Raw genomic sequence first — 16228 nt, forward strand, 5'->3', positions numbered from 1 at the left:
CTAGTCACATGGTGCTCCTTACAGACTCCGGTTCCCATAGGAGTTTTCTCACTTCTCTGCCCTAGATGATCCCGGCTGAAAGGAGGTCCAAGGGGCCATGCTTCCCAGGGGCTCCCACCTTCCGGATATATTGGGTATGGAAGCATGGCTGGGGGCGGGGGGTGGGGGATGCCCCGGGTAGGGACCAGGCACTGGCAGCTCCAGACATCAGACCTCGCCTGTGCTGTCCGCTCCCTGGGGCGTCATATGTTTAGAAGGCAGTAGGGATTGGATCAGAATCTCCAGGAGAGATTTTGAACAGATGCCAAGCGCCACCCCGACGGCGGATTCTACAGTTTGACTAATCTAGGGTGGGAGACACTGGCTTGGTGGAAAAGGCGTTGCTAGCCCCAGGTTGCATGTCCACAGACACATCGCTGTCTATTTTTGAAGGTGGAAGGCTGGGACGGAAACCTCAGGGTCTGCCCAAGTAGCAAGTGCAGAGAGAAAATGTGGAAAAGGGAATTTTAGAAGATGGAGGAGGGAATGCTGTGCTGGAATTCCAGGGGGCTGCTGGGTAAAGAGCTCAGAGTTGGCAGGAGGCAAGGTGAGGTCACACACACCCCAAAAATGGGGAGAGGCAGGAGGCAGGGCAATGCGGGGACCAGGTAGAACTGGGGTGTGAAATTCGGGCCAACAGCCTCCAACAAGTCGAGCCCCGTCTGTCCAGATCATGCAATCAAGCTGGCAACCACAAGTTCCCTGAATAAACGAGGGAGATTGGTCTGGCTTGACTCAAAGTTCATCGGCATTTTTCCCTGGGGAGTGTCCTGCCCGCAACACCCCAGGCCCCTGGCTAGATCCAGAAGTGGCCACCTGATACTGGCTCTGGCAGAGGGGGGCCTGGCAGAGGGCTTGGAACTCAGGGAGGAGAAGGAGCAGGACAAGAAAAAAATCTCGTGGGTTAGAAACGAGGCCTGGAGAGGTCCCTGGAGAAGGAATAGGGTCAAGGGGCAGGAGGGAACACCAAGTACGGGGAGCAGGTCTCTCCCTCCTTCTCCCAGGAGGTGGGTAAAGGCTCTGTTGGGGGACAGCTGCCAGGCCAGCGCACTTGGGACAAGGAATTGCCTAGGTTTTCATTTTCCTGCAGGCCAGGTAGATGCCAAGCCCTCTGCAGCTTGGACAACACGTTCTATGGGCTTGCCCTTGCTCTGGAAGCTGAGCATCCCCTGGGACCAAGAGCTCATGCTGTCCTGCCACTATTTTGCTCTCTGCTGCATCTGCATGAGCTCCTCCTAGGTCGCACACGTGAGGTCCGCACATGGGTTAGAAGGGCAGGGGCCTTAGCCATGGGGATTCAAGGGCACCGAGGCTTGTAAGAACTGGGCTGACAGCTGTAGAAAGTTCCCTACAGTGAGAAACTGGGCAGAAGGGAGCAGGGTGAGTGACTGAGGGTGGGGTGGGATGGGGTGGGGTGGACAGGTCTGCTTTTTCTCTTCCACTAGGCTAAGCAGAGAAATTCCAAATAAATGCAGGCCTTAAGTTATGACTGTACATTCTGATATCCATTAACTCTGAACACCTAAGGGGCAAACTGCAGTGTTTCACTTCCTCTGCAAAACCTCTATAAAGCTTTTCCTAAAAGCTGCGTCCCCCGCCCTCACTAAGGTGTCTTTTGCTGAGTCCTAGAGTACAGTGGTTCTCTGACTTGAGCATGTATTGGAAGCACCTAGAAGGTGGAGGGGGCGTGGGACACCTCTGGATTTTAATAGTCTGGGGGAGGGGCCTGAAAATTTGCATTCCTGAGATGGGGCGGCTGGTCTGGGGAGCACACCTGGAGAACCACAGCTATGCACACGTGCTCTCTACCTTATAATTCAGGCTTCCTTTGCGTGTTGTCTGCAACTGGTCCAGAATTAGTTTTTGCAGGTCAGTCTCTCAGCCAAATCTCAGTTCCTTTCGGGGGCGGGGACTGTGTGTTTTATATTTTCGTCTGCATCATTTGGCGTATTGTCAGACACCTAGCAGATGAAAGGCTAATATATTGGGAACTTTGTGGAGGGTTTGGTTTCTTCAAGCAGACAGGGATCAATGAGGATTACCACATTTTGCAAAAGAGCATCTAATTTTTCCTCATCACTTGCATGCATGGAGAAGATTCTTAATTTGCTTTTCAGTAACATGCCACTCTCATGAAAGAAAAGCTCCAGTCTTGATTTAGGGGGAAAAAAAAAAGTTCATTCCTTCATCCTTCCAAACAAGGTACGGTACAACTGGACAATAATGCACATGACTGAAACAAACAGAACCACATTTTATATTGCTCACTACTCTTTAAATAAGTATAATTCCGATATTAAGGAAAAGAACTGCTAATCACATTAACACATTACAGAAATCAAAATTAACTTATCACATAAAATAAATTAAAACATTAAATATTAACCTTTTCAGTGCAACATATACAGAAGTCAGAGTAACAAGTTCTAAAAAAAAAAAAAAAGCCTCAGGTTTGTTATCATAAAGATAATGGAAAGTTGAATACTTCAGTAAGTTACTACCCTAGGAAGAGGGGCTGCTTTTCAGTACTGTGTGTTGTTCACCCCTAGATCTTTCCAAGAGCCTGGTAAAATCAGTGGCTGGAGAGGACAGGTCTCATGTTCCCACACTGAGAACAAATGTATGGGTTCGTCTTCCTTCTGTGATGTCCCCTTGGGTGCTGGGCTTTTGAATCCTCCCCCTTCCTTGGCCGAGCAGGTTGGGAGAAACCAAAGCCCAGACCCTAGAGGGCAGGCAGGGTCTCCTGAGTAGTGCTGGAACCTTGTTGATCCATTTCTGCCAATATTGCCTGGAGAAGAGACTCCACGCGCGGTGAGACAGCCCAGCCCTGGAAGATGGGGCTGAAGAGGCACCTTCTTCTCCACCTGCAGAGCACAGATACCCAGGAAGCTCTAGAACCATACCTCCTCCTACATCCCCGATGCATGGGCAGCTGAGGTGCCGATCCCACCTCCTCGCTTCTTAGGAAAATAGACTCTGGGATGCTGTGCGGCCTCCTCTGTGGGAAGACAACGGCCGAGCTCGGATCTTGCTTGATTTCAGGTGTGTCGGAACCATCTTCCAGATCAGTGTGGACTGTTGTCTATCTTTCCATCTAGAAGAAAAGGTTTCTGGCCGGTATGCTTAGACCCATCACAGCCTGCAGAGCAGTGGGCGAATCTAGGCTCCATAAAATATTTGCAAGCACCCCCTCTTCTTTTTTTAATGGGGGCGTTTCACTTCTCCTGAGATGGACACCGGAAGCTGCTTTGCTTCCCACTCCCAGGCATGCGGCTGTGGACCAGAAAGGGCCTCAGGAAGGAATCCCTAGTCATATCCTCAGCTTTCTCAAGGCCAAGGAAACAGAGGGAACCCATAAAGATGGATTTGAAGATGCATTTTTAACCTCAAAAGGGGACATTTTTACAGATAGCTCAAAATGTACCAATACCAAGAAATGGCCCAGGAATCCAATGTTTGCTGGTCATCTGATTTTTAAAGAGAAACTACAAAGAAGCAAGGTTCTCCTCTCCTGGGCACGGACAAAGGTCCATCCAGGCCTGCCTTCACCCAGTCTCTGTGGCTAACTCTTTTCAGACCTGCTGGTTTGCCGAGAACTGCCTCAGGAGCCACGCACAGGAAGGCACGCTGCTCGTTCCCCGCACGGTTCATGGAGTGACTGCACGGGCGCGAGTAGAGGGGCGCCGAGGACCAGATCCTTCCCGGACACTGAGGTGACGTCCCTGCAGGGAACCCGGAAGGCTCTCATCCCTCTCTTACACCTCCGCAAAGCCTCTCAGGCTCTTGGAGACCAAACACGGGTCCTGCCCTCCCTCTGGTGACGAAAGCCCCACACAACATCTCACGTGGGTTCCTCTTCTCTAAAGGCAATCAGACCTCAGAGTCTCTAAAAGACCGAGGAAAGATTGTGCTAGAGTCAGAACGTGACTGAAGCTAAAGACACACTACACCACTGGTCTCTCTCGCCAGGCTCTCAGACTTTCTGGAGGGTCTGGTGAGAGAAAGGAGTGAAAATTGGGGTGTCTGCAAACCCGTGTCAGTGGGACGGGTCTCTGAGCAAGATGCGACAAGTGGGCCTCCGTGTGCCTACCCGCGGCTGGAGGACGGGCGGAAGAAAGGAAGCTTCAGCCTGGAAGCTGTGTCAAAGGCCTCATTAGCGGACCAGCAGGCGAGCAGAACCCGTTTCTGCCCTCACTGCTTCATTCCGTCATCCCATCCGAGTGCCAGAGCTAAGACACGCGGCACATAATGGTCTCAGTTGTAACAAGTAAATTCATCGAAATGGACAGATTGGGGAAGAAGAATTAAGGGAGGACAAAATTACCTGCTAGAAATTTTAAGCCAACTTGCTATATTTTAAAGGCCTCTTTCGTGATGGGTGGGGCCAGACACACTAATAGGTAGAGATCTTTCATTTTTCAAATATTAGTGAATAAAGAGTTCCCTTACATAAGGACTTCACGTACTATTTCACTGTTATTCTGTGTACAGTTTTTAATGAAAATGTCTGGGGATGAGCTCTCTGCTGTTTAGCTGGAGGGAACCAGTGTTTCCCACAGGCAAGCCCAGGAGGTCAGAACACACCCAGAGGCCCATGAAAACATTTCTCCTTCTCTAAGAGGAAAGCAAGACCCATCCTGGTAGAGGTGACTTGTTAGAGTTTTTGTTAATAAAACCAGCATCCTGAATGGAAAAGAGAAAAAAAAAAATCACGGGGACATTTCTCCTAATGCTAGAAAATAAATAGGAAGGTTAAATTTCTCCTTTTAAAAATAAATCCACAAGTCAACCGAACAACATGGAAAGTAAATGACCAGTCCCCTTTTCATGGATGTGGCCCGGAAGGCCTGTGGCTCTCTGCTTGTGCTCTATTTCTAAATACATGGAGGGAACACTAGGAAGTTAATCCATCTAATCGTGGAGCTGGGCAGTCCTGTGTTCGTCCCGAGGAGATGCACACACAGGCACTCTCTCCTCTCTCCCCACAAAGCTACAAATCTTTGCTGCTGGACTGGCTAGCTTTTCTACTGGAATGTATCTGGGGGCCTTTCCTTGCTTTGTGTCTTAAATGCAAGACCTGTGAGCCCCAGTCTTCGCTCTCATCAGCAACTCCTCCTCTGTTTCCAATTCTGCACCCCCGGGGGGCTCTTCCCAAGCCTTAGCTGTCCCAAAGGGGCCAGACGGTTGTAATCAGTCAGCTAACTTTTCAGCCAGCATTACATACATCATTCGTGTAGAAGTCTGAAAAGGTTTTATGCTTTTTACATCGACTTAAGAGATTAAAAATGAAACCATCATCCATCTCATAAATAAGGAATGATCTCCGAGGCTGCTGACGACTTGGGAAGGTCCTCGGCATCATGTGTCTGTGGAAGATGTCGGGCTTGGCCGAGGGGCTCGTGGGCAGAGGACATACATGGCTCCTCTGACATTTGGCATCTTCCCGTAACCAATAGTTATCCTTTTCCACCTTCTTCTCCAATAAACGGATGAGAAAAAACTCAACGACAGCAATCTCTGGGGTTGGGGAGGATGGATACTGTTGTGGGGAGATGGCCCATGGAAAAGAAACACAGCCTGGCCTCGGCGACTGGCAGAAGATGACAACATGTCTCTGGGCTCCGAGGCCGGCAGACGCACACACCTTAGCTACGTCAACAGAAGTCCACCCCTTTGCAATGCTTTTTTGACCAGTCTTGAAACCATGATCCACTGATTTCTTCTCTAGGTCACACCAAATAACCCCAAGCAGACAGAGTTCTTGACAGAGTTGTGAAGGAAGGCCCACAAAAGACAAAAAGGCTGCACAGGTGATTGCTGGCAGAGTAGGAAGCCAGCTGGTCCTGAAGAAGTCCTTTCTCCCTCAGGCTGCCACAGTCTATCTGGCCAAACTCCCTCTGGGCTCTTCAGACCACTGGAAGGAAGGAGAAACAAGTTAAGTGCTGCGGGCCAGCCCCCCAGCTGTGCTAGGAAAACAAGCTCGGGACAGAAACTTGGAGATGCATCAGCCAAGGTCACCAGGTTCTCTTGGGCAGACAGGCCCAAGCCCAGATTCCTCTGGTTCAACCTCAGGGGTAGCAGCTTCTGAAACTGTGCTTCTGGGGCCAAAGGCAAGGCTGACTGAATGTGAAGTGAGTCACGGTAGCAGAGAATGGGGATACAGTGTGCTGTGAGGAGAGTCCGCCCGGCTTGGGGACAGCTCCCCTGGAAGGGGTGGCCTGGCTGGCAGCTCGTGAGCTGGTCCAGGACTCTGGTGGCAGAAGGGCTTCCCCTCAGGCCATCTAAGATTGGACCCATTTGTTCCTCAGTGGGTGGGGCTCTGAGGCATTCTCTATGGCGCACGGGAGGCAGCTCTAGAGTCCGGCTCAGCCTGGACATCCTCCTGCCCTTTTCCCTCCCGTGGCTCCTTGGGAGCTGGAGAGGTACACGTCATCTCCAGGAGCGGCCTTCAGTCTCAGTGGCCATCTCTGGAAGGCCAGACCCCTCTGCGGCGCAAAGCTAATGTCCTCCCAAATGCGGGCAGAGAAGGAACATTAATAAGAAACTTCTTCTACCTTAAATAGCTCTCCTGAGGTGAGCACAAATGGCACAAAATCTACTATAAATTTTCTGAAAAGATTTAAACTGTTTTTCTATTGGTGCCAAACAACAATCTAAAAACTTCCTTAGCTCAGTGGATGGTCCTTGGAGGCAGCAGGAGAGAGGGGTGCGGGGGCCTTCAGAGGCCCTGGTTCTCATCCTAGTTCCCTCGTGGACTGATGGTTGGACCCAAGCAGACCTTTGGCAGACTCAGTTTACCCGCACCACTCACAAATCCTCCTCCTCTTAAGGCCGTTAGAAGGATGAATAGATTAGCATCCTTAAGAGCTGTGGGCCTCCTAGCTGACAAGAACTGCTCATGCACAATTACTACGGCTCCTGAAGAACAAATAAAGTGCTCCTGGGCCTTCGGTGCCTGCCAGGGCAGATCGCCAAGAGGTTTAATGGACATGTCAGTGCTCCAGCTTCCCAGCCGCCCTTCTTCCTACTCTCTGCAACCGTGAGCTTCTGGAATGGCAGCTGCTGACTAGAGAAGGTCACCCTTGGTGTTAGCCTGTGGTGACGGTCTCCTGTTCCACTACTTCCCGAAAAGGAACTTCAGGTTTTTGATGGGCTTGACTGGTCACAAGAGCATTTCAGAAAATCTTGTTGATGGGTGACTCTCCAGGGCTTGTCTGGATAAAGGAGCCATTTGCCTCCAAGAGCCCCGAGCTGGTCATACCCAGGTGAGGACTCCTGAGAAGCAGGTTTGGTCCCACTTCCGGATGCCCAGTATTCTTCGTGGATATCAGTGAAAATACTCACGAAGCAATGGTAAGCTTAAAGATCACAAGAGCCCAGAGCTAAACAGTGGTCTGAGAGCTGTAGGCCAAATCCCTCATTTCACCGATGGGAAAGGGGAAGGGACTTGCTCAAGGGAAAGAGAGCGAACATCAGTTGTGTCCACAGTTTGTGATACACTCTGCTCAGTCCTCTACATCAGCACTCATCCAATTTGCACAACTTTTAAATAAGAAAACGAAGGCTCAGAGAGGCCAACCAACTTGTCAGAGGCCACACAGACTAATGAAGATAAAAGAGCTTTTTTCTGAGTGAAACGTACCTTAGGATAAACTCAACCTGACTTGGGGTGGATCAACACCCTCTTCCTTTTCTCCCTCTTCCTGCATCACCCTCTAAGAACGTCTGCCCTGCCCTGGAGAAGGTGGTGGTCCCCTCTCCATCCACTCGTGTCTCCCAAGGGAGAGAGGCCCCTCGTCGCGACAGCCCCTTACCTGTTTCGGAGTGGCAGCAAGCAGTCCTTCCCTTCAGCAGGGCGCTGGGCTTCTCGTGCCGGCAGATGAGAGCCTGGCACCACTCACAGTGTTTTCGGACCTGGCAGCAGCTGTGGACAGAGAACACGGGCTGGGCAGGAGCCTAGGGCAGGCGGGCCCAGCTGGTGCAGCGGTCGTGGGAAGAGCCCGCTGGGTGGCTCTGGGCTCTGCAGCGACCTTCCCACCGGGGCCTCCAGAGGGCCAGCTGCACATAGCCAGGGGCTGAGCACCCTGCAGGGCGGTGGCTTTTGGGACAGATGCTGGCTGGCAAGAAAGGCACCTGTTTGGCCTTCAAGGACCGGCTCTGCGAGCACAGCTCTGCTCCTGGCTCTCGGGGCAATGCAGTAGGTGGGGAAGCCCTCAGAAGGGTGGTCAGCGCTGGGACAAGGCAGCCACTGCGGGCTGGCTGGGCTGTGAGGGTGTGTGTGGGGGAAGCATCCCTCACGTCCTTACCAGCAGCAAAGCAAGGAACAAGGATGGGCTGAACAGACCCGTGGGAAGAATGAGAGAATGAGTTGCAAATCGCCACAGCTTTGAATCTTTCCGTGGACTACCATTCTCTAGCTGTGGCAAACCCAACATCTTGGTGAATGCGTGTTACCTGGAGCCCTGGAGCCCCAGGTTTCTGAGTGCTCCTGCCCCACTCTGTGCACGGGAGTAAACAGTGTGCAGAGTTCGCATGAAGAGAACCAGGGAACCCAAAAGAAGGGCAGAAGAAAGCACTGAGGAAGACACTGATGATGCAGAGACACGTAGAGCTCTTTTGCATGGGATATCACAGAGGACTTTGTTTCTCCTCATTCTAACCTTGACCTGTGCCTAATTCGTGCATCTTCACTGGGGATGGGCAGGGTCTCCTCGTGGACATGGGCCCAGAAACAAAAGAGAAAACAAACCTGTTGCTGTGTTGTCCCCTTGGGGCCTGGTGGCATTTTATGATCCCCAGCCCCTCTCTCTGGGCACTATCCTGGGAAGGCCGCCAGGGCCCCCGAACATTTGAGCAGCAGAGCCAAGAAGGAGCCTGAGACCTTCCTGCCCAACACACTTCTGTCCTGGGTGGCCAGAGCAGTCTGCCTCTGCATGGCGCCCTGCTGAGCTGCAGAGTCCCAGATCTGGAGGGATCTAGAGGACCCGATTCCAGATCCATCCATCACTAGAGGTTGTCTTTTGCAGTCGGCTAGCACTGGGCTTATCCCAGCCACTTCCTAGCAAGGAGCGTTCCAGGGCAGTGTGACTAAGGCCTCCAAGTACCTCTGGCACAGGATAGGCTGGTCCCAACCAACTCTCCAACTCAGGAGGGCCCCAGGCGCAGGCACCCAGTGGCCTGGCTGGGCTAAGGGCTTAGTGTCTGGCTCAGGGATTCTGGACTGGTCTCTAGCAAGGATGGCCTGGGAAAAGACAGAGGGGAAGTGAGGGGTGCCTGGGTGGCTCAGGGGTTAAAGCCTCTGCCTTCAGCTCAGGTCATGATCTCAGGGTCCTGGGATTGAGCCCCACGTCGGACTCTCTATTCAGTGGGGTGCCTGCTTCCTCCTCCTCTCTGCCTGCCTCACTGTCTACTTGTGGTGTCTGTCTGTCAAATAAATAAATAAATAAATAAAAATCTTAAAAAAAAAAAAAAAAGAAAAAGAGGGGAGGTGAGACTGGCTTCCTCCCTGGGAACGAGAGAGGCCATCCAGGCATCAAAATTAGCTTTTAAATCCCTCTGGAGAAGCTCACAGGGGCACCCTGAGGCTCTGGGACCCTCCTGGCCACAGAAATAGAGGATAGTGGACCTGAGAGGTGAGTACATACAGCCTGACGACCACAAGAACTGCCCTCGTGCACAGGAGAGTCTGGGCTATGTTACAGCATGAGCTAGGGCTGCTCGTCCACCACCTTTTCCAAGACAGGCGGTAGTAGAGCATGTTCCGCTTGAAGAGGAAGGAAAGGCCAGCTCAGTTCAACCTCATCCCTCACCCTTTAATGCTGGCTTGGACCGGCTCCCGTCAACAGTGTGGGGCTCTATGGGACATCAGTTTGTCACCAGAGCCGGAGGTGTGTATGTTGCCTCAACAGTGGCAAACCAATAACCAAACAGGACAGAGACTCCTAATTTTTTGTCCAGACTGCGGACAGCCTCAGAGGGCTCCTGTCTGGCCTCCTTCATTAACACACAGCGGCTTCCTCCAGCCCTCACCAGAATGGCCCATCCCCCACCGTCTCCATCCTGAGTGAATCTACATCAAGCTGACTGGGAGCCTTTAGCTCTTCTGGGAATGCCTTATGCATCACCGACTCTGGATACTTTCTTAGAGGACCTGCTCTGTGAATTAGAGGTCTCTAGACATTTCCAGGGACCACGTCTGCCCAGATACTGTGACTACAGCACTAGGGAAGTCTCTGTCTGTGGAGCAGTCCAGTTGGGAGATGTGGGCAAGCAAATAAGCCCAAGAAAAGGGTCTCCCTTGGGCTAGGGCTCAGGAAGGCTTTCTGGAAGATGCAAGATGAGTTTTGGAAGACGAGAAAGGGCAGAGGAGTGGAGAAGGGGGAAGGGCTGCCATCAGCCTGTCCAAAGAGCAACTGAGACCTCCAACATGGCTCTGGGATTTGCAAAGTGCCTTTGGCAGAGAGGAAACTCCTCTGCCGCTTGCCACAGGAAGCTGGGAGTCACTTCTAGTTTGCTCTGGAATGCCCGCACATGCCCATCATCACTCTGGAGGCTCCAAACCCAACAGCAGGCAGAGAGCAGATGAACCTCTGCTTCCCCCCTGGCTTCCAACAGCGTACAGAGCCCCCACGGGGGACCCTCCCAGGATGGGTGCCCTTGACCGCAGGTGGCCATGACTGAAATTCCTCTTGGCTCTGCTGACACCAGTCAGACTCCCCAGCAGTAAACAAGGTGGCCGTGTCGTCTGGCCATGGGACTGATGGCTCGGGGAGGAAGTCCGGACTTCAGGGGTGACAAACACTTACTGTATCAGCACACATGCGATGATGAGGACAGCCAGGGCCACGATGGAGACCACCACCAAGGCGGTGATGGCCTGCTTCTTCTGGCTGGCGGCCACCACGGCCAGGAGGTCGGCATGCTCACACCGCGCACCCACATACCCAGAATGGCAGCTGCGGAAGAAAGGAACGTCAGCATGTTCTTCTGACAGTGCTCTGGTTCCCCCAACCTTCCTCCCGCTCCCAGGGAAGGCTGGGCCAGAGGGTCCCAAAGCTGTAGGGAGAGTCCCAAGGAGCCCCTCCAGCCTCTGCAACTCAAGGCCAAGGTGTCCGAAAACTCGCTCCTCCTTCCCTCGTGTGGGCACCTCTTGGTAGGAGGACAAGGAGCCACTAATCAGCTTGCTGATGTGAGGAAGCACCTCACTGTAATGCACTAGGTCAGATGCTGGGGACAAAGAAGGCAGCACATGTGTTTAGGACACCAAGTTCATTTTGGCAGTTCATAAAAACCCAGGTTATTTTTAAACTAAGTGTATGTATTCAGAATTCGATGATAAGAGAAAGAAAACACACCAAACCAGACACAGGCTGTGGTCTGCTTTTTGATTATCTTCATCAAATTTAATTAGCTCTATGAGCATTTACTGGGGGGAGGGGCGCAGCACACAGTGTTCCTCCTGAGGTAGGGGCCAGTGCCACCTTCTAGTAAATGCAGGACCTGGGAAGCCACCAGTCGGCTTCTCATTTCCGGTGACACTTGGCCTCGTTCCACTGGAGATCGGTAAGGGCACAAAAGAGGTCATGCCCTTGAACGTGCCCTGTGGCCTGTGAAGGTCACTGCCTATACCAAGGTGATATTACTGGTATTACTAATATCCAAAATCTCTTTCACTTAACAGCCTCTTCCCTCAGAAGGCTGATGCTGCTCACAGCCCCCTCCTCCCCCCACCATCCGGGGCCACCACAAGTGGTTCTTGTAGGATGTTCCCCAGGACTGGTTCCAGCCATAAGGAAGGGACGGTCATTTTCTGATGCAGGCATTCTCCCCCCTCCAAGCATATGAGTTTACTCAACAGAAGACACTTCGCTTATGCACAGGTCCCATTGCCCCGATGACTTTGTGATTGTAAAGAAAATGTTTGATCACCACTGTCTTCTCGGAGGGGAAGCTCTCTTCCCACAGGGACTTCCCCAAGAGCAGCCTTGCACCAAACATCACACACTGGATTTAAAGTTCTTGCTTTTTCTCCCAAAAGTCACGGCAATGATTAGATAAACTTTTTTTTTTTTTTTTAAAGGAGTCTACCTTTTGATGAAATAGCCAGTCTGTCACCTTCACATTTAGATTAAAAGGCCTTTGAAGAACAAGGAGAAAGGAAAGGGGATTAAGGGTCCCTGTTGCCTGCTCCTGTGTCAGGGGCATTACCTTTGTGGTTGCCCTAAGCCTGTGTTCCTGGGCCACCAGACCCCCGATGCCAGAGGGATAACTTGGAGCCACGAGATAAACACAGTGTATTTTTCTGGAGCGTAGGTTTCACTCAATGTTAACAAAAATTTAATCATTTTAGGGGTGCCTGAGTGGTTCAGTGGGTTAAAGCTTCTGCCTTCAGCTCAGGTCATGATCCCGGGGTCCTGGGATCGAGCCCTGCATTGGGCTCTCTGCTTAGCAGGGAGCCTGCTTCCTCCTCCTTCTCTCTCTGCCTGCCTCTCTGCTTGTGATCTCTGTCAAATAAATAAATAAATAAATAAAATCTTAAAAAAAAATTAATCATTTTAATGTGAAAGGAACAGGTACAGTATAGTTTAAGATTTAGGACACACAGGAGATGCTGCAAAAATTGTTGCTTAAGGTTTCACCTGGGATTCCAGAGCACACAGGCTTGTCTTCAGCACTGTTTAGTGGGAGGCTTTCACTGGGGCTCTTTATCCCACAGCCCGCTTGTTATATGCTTTACTTAAAGGTATTTTTTAGTTTGAATTCAGGCCCTTGCTTTTCTGTTAAGGGTTACTGTGCATTTGACATACGTTCTGCCTTTTAATCCTTACCCAGAAAAAATCAAGTCATTGACCCGTGCTACCCTGCTAGGGAAAGGAGAAATTCACACTCAGGTCTGCTCAGCCCAGAGTCTGGGTTCTTGCATAGCCCAGTGTCCGGGCTGCTTCCTCCCTGGGCAGTGCGGTGAGGGTCTGTGTGCTTGTTTGTGAAAGGTCTAGGCTATAGAAGGTAAGTACTCCCATTTATGAAGTGTTCCTACCCTGACCTGCAGGCCCTGGGAGAGGAGGGTTCTAACATCTCCCCAGGCACTTGGTTCTGTGAATCTTACGGACTTAACCCATCAACACGGGGGACTCCAAGAAATTCTATTTAAACAAAAGTGTGGCATCCAAGCTCTAATTACAGCACATACCATTTATTGCCAAACTCCTATATGAATTGATCTCTTTTAATTCCAACAATCACAGGCACATGTGAGCTCAGGGTGGCTGTTAACCTTCTTTACAGATAAGGAAATGGGGGCCTGAGGGCTTCTCAGGGTTTAAAAACTAACGAACTCAACCAGGAAGGCTACCTTTCTAGGGTAATGCAGATCGGTGTGGAAGACACTCTGGGGTAGTGATTTCATGACAAGCCCACAAACCTCGGTGCCAGAAGAAAGACGGATTGTTCACTGCCCCGTAAAGAGGTATCCTTGCTGTAGGCATGGCAAGTCGCCACGGTTTCCTCCAAAGAGTGCCATCTTAACTCATTGAGAAAGAAAACCCTCTGGGCTGGGTCACCACCTTCTGCTGACTTTCCATATGCTTCCTTTCAGAGGAACATTCCCCGTTTGTGTGCTGGGCACTTTACAACCAGTGTGGCTTCAATATTGGCAGGGGTCCTAGTCCGGTGGGAAAGTCTTCATGTCAACAAGAATGTCTCTGTCGCCCAGTGTCACAGCTGTAAAAACTCACATCTCAGTCTCCCTGAATTAGGGAGCCCAACGTGCTCATGAACAAAAACTTGCCCAGCGAGGCACACGGCTGCTGCCTAACAGGCGAGACTCCAGGTCATGGCCTTGGAGAGCACTGAGAAGAGTGGATCTTTGCCCCAAGCAGCCCAGGTGCAGCTAGGAGGCAGAATAACCCATGATCCAGTCCTTGGGCCTTGCCCAAGACCAAAATCTCTTGGCAAACGGGTGTTTTGAAGAAAAAACCAAAAGGAATTCTGATGAAGCCAGAGTTGAGAGCCACCATGAAGGTTTTCCTAGGGACATCCACTTTGGCTGTCCACTGGAATTGCCTGGGGAGCTTGAAAAAATCCTGAGGTCCATCCAGACCATACCCTAGACCAACTACGTTACTATCCGTGGGAGTAAGGCCTGTTATGAGTGTTTCTAAAGCTCCCAGATGATTCCACTGGGCAGCCAAAGTCGAGAGCCACAGTTTAGAGTTTTGGGCCTAGGGGTGAAGAGAGGCCCCTTCTTCTCCCCGATCGTCTGTAACAGTGGGGAGGATTCCCAGTTGTTTTTTTATAAGGTGGGGGAAAAGAAAAAATTTGGTGACATAACTTTTCTTGAAACAAACAAATAAGCAAAAACTTCCCAAGCTTCTACTGATATTAGACTTCATTATGCCGATTATATTAGGCACAAGTCACATAAGGAGGGGAAGAGTCACCTCGCCTGGTTGCAAATGAATCAGGCCTGACTCAGCTGCTGTTCTCTCTTTCACCTCAGCTAGGCCCTGGTTCCCACCTGACTGCATAGTGGAATCGCCCAGGAAGATATGGAAAATGCCAGGGCCCACCCCCAGAGATGCTCATCCAGTTGGTCTGGGCCCCCAGGTGATTCTAATGTGCATCCAGGCCTGAGAACCACTGAGGTAGAACCATGGTTTAAGTGCACAGACGTAAGAACCAACAATTTGAAACCTCCATTCTCCTTCTCCTTCCTTTGCTCCCTCCCTCCCTCTGGGCATTTCCTCAGGCCGGTGGCTATAAAATGGTTCCCCAACTGATAGGGGGGTGGTGGGGTGGTGGGGGTGTGGGGGGGTGGGGGTGGGAGGGTAGGGGGGTAGAGGGAGTGGGAGATGCCACACCCCTGTTTCAGAAAGGAATCTGAACAAAATCCGAGTTGTTTTATCACAAGGGGGAATGGAAAATGGGTTAAGACTGAACATGTTCTTACATCGTTTGACCAACTTCATCTGTCTGTCTGTAGTGGGTTTTACCAAACACGAAGGTCCTGGAATGCTGTTTTGTCTTCAGGGTTCTGAAATGAGGCTCTGGAATCCCATTCAGGCCATTTCTCCCAAAGAAGAACCAAAAAGAAAGAAGCGTACAAGGAAGAAAGAGCGTAGCACAGAAGGCAAAAGGAGGCCCGCTGAGCGGCCACACGAGCCGTCATGGCTGGAGATGAAGGCCGTGTGCTCCAGCCAGGTGGATCCCCGAGGCTTTTCCATTTTTGTCACTCAGTCAAGATTGCTCTGGGGCTTTTCATAGGAGCAAACTGTGGCTGTAGGCCACTCTGTACAGGAAGAATGAAATGACCCACAATGTGCCTTTCTCTCCCCTCTGCCGAGGGCTTATGGACCCTCCAGTCCCACAGACTTGTTCCGGTTTTTCCCTTAAGTCCCTGTTTCACCTGGTTCACAGGGCCCTTTTCCAATTTTCAAGAAATATGATCATGCATATAGGGCTATGCTCTTAAATGTCCTTTCTTAAAAAACTTCTCTAACTGGAAAAGGAATGTGTCTAAGCAAATTGGAAAGTATATAAATTATAATAAAGCAGAAAGGAAAAAAAAAGTGCACACGGTTGCCGACTCTACCTCCCCAAATGGCAAACAGACATGTTTCTCTTTAAACTATTTCTATCTAGTTTTTAACATATATAACACACACACACACATATATATGTTGTGTGTGTATATATATATATACACTATTTTTTTTTTTTTTTTTACAATTTTGCATCAATATTTCATTTCACATCTCCTCCCCATGTTACTACGTCATTAGAAAACTGCCAGGTATGGGGCGCCTGGGTGGCTCAGCCATTAGGTGTCTGCCTTTGGCTCAGGTCATGATCTCAGGGTCCTGGGATCAAGCCCCGCGTCGGGCTCTCTGCTTGGTGGGTAGCCTGCTTCCTCCTCTCTCTCTGCCTGCCTCTCTGCCTACTTGTGATCTCCATCTGTTAAATAAATAAATAAAATCTTAAAAAAAAAAAGACAGTAAAACTTACTTCACAGAGTTGTTATGAGAATTGAGTTAATATCTTGTGAAGTGTCTGACTCAAGTGCTGTGTAAGTGTTAAAAATGTAAATAAAAGGATGGGAGCAGTTTTAAGGCTCTCGAGAGACGTTGTCTTTATAAACAATGATGTATTCTCTGGCAGGCGGCTAGTCCTCTTTTAGCCAAGTCTTTTGGCA

At 50.6% G+C, this 16228-nt stretch overlaps 1 protein-coding gene across 1 annotated transcript in view; it reads right to left on the reverse strand.

The window, feature by feature from the left end:
- Positions 1 to 1848: 1848 nt before the first annotated feature.
- TGFA (transforming growth factor alpha) overlaps positions 1849 to 16228 on the reverse strand; it is a 106175-nt gene continuing 91795 nt past the window's right edge. The window contains exons 4-6 of the mRNA XM_032352386.1: positions 10845 to 10994; positions 7854 to 7963; positions 1849 to 5953 (exon numbers count right to left, since the gene is read on the reverse strand). Of these exons, the coding sequence (XP_032208277.1) occupies positions 5946 to 5953; positions 7854 to 7963; positions 10845 to 10994 (268 nt within the window). The 3' untranslated portion in view covers positions 1849 to 5945. The remainder of the gene's footprint in view (positions 5954 to 7853; positions 7964 to 10844; positions 10995 to 16228) is intronic.

Source organism: Mustela erminea, chromosome 7 (assembly GCF_009829155.1).
Source record: "Mustela erminea isolate mMusErm1 chromosome 7, mMusErm1.Pri, whole genome shotgun sequence".
NCBI lineage: Eukaryota > Metazoa > Chordata > Mammalia > Carnivora > Mustelidae > Mustela > Mustela erminea.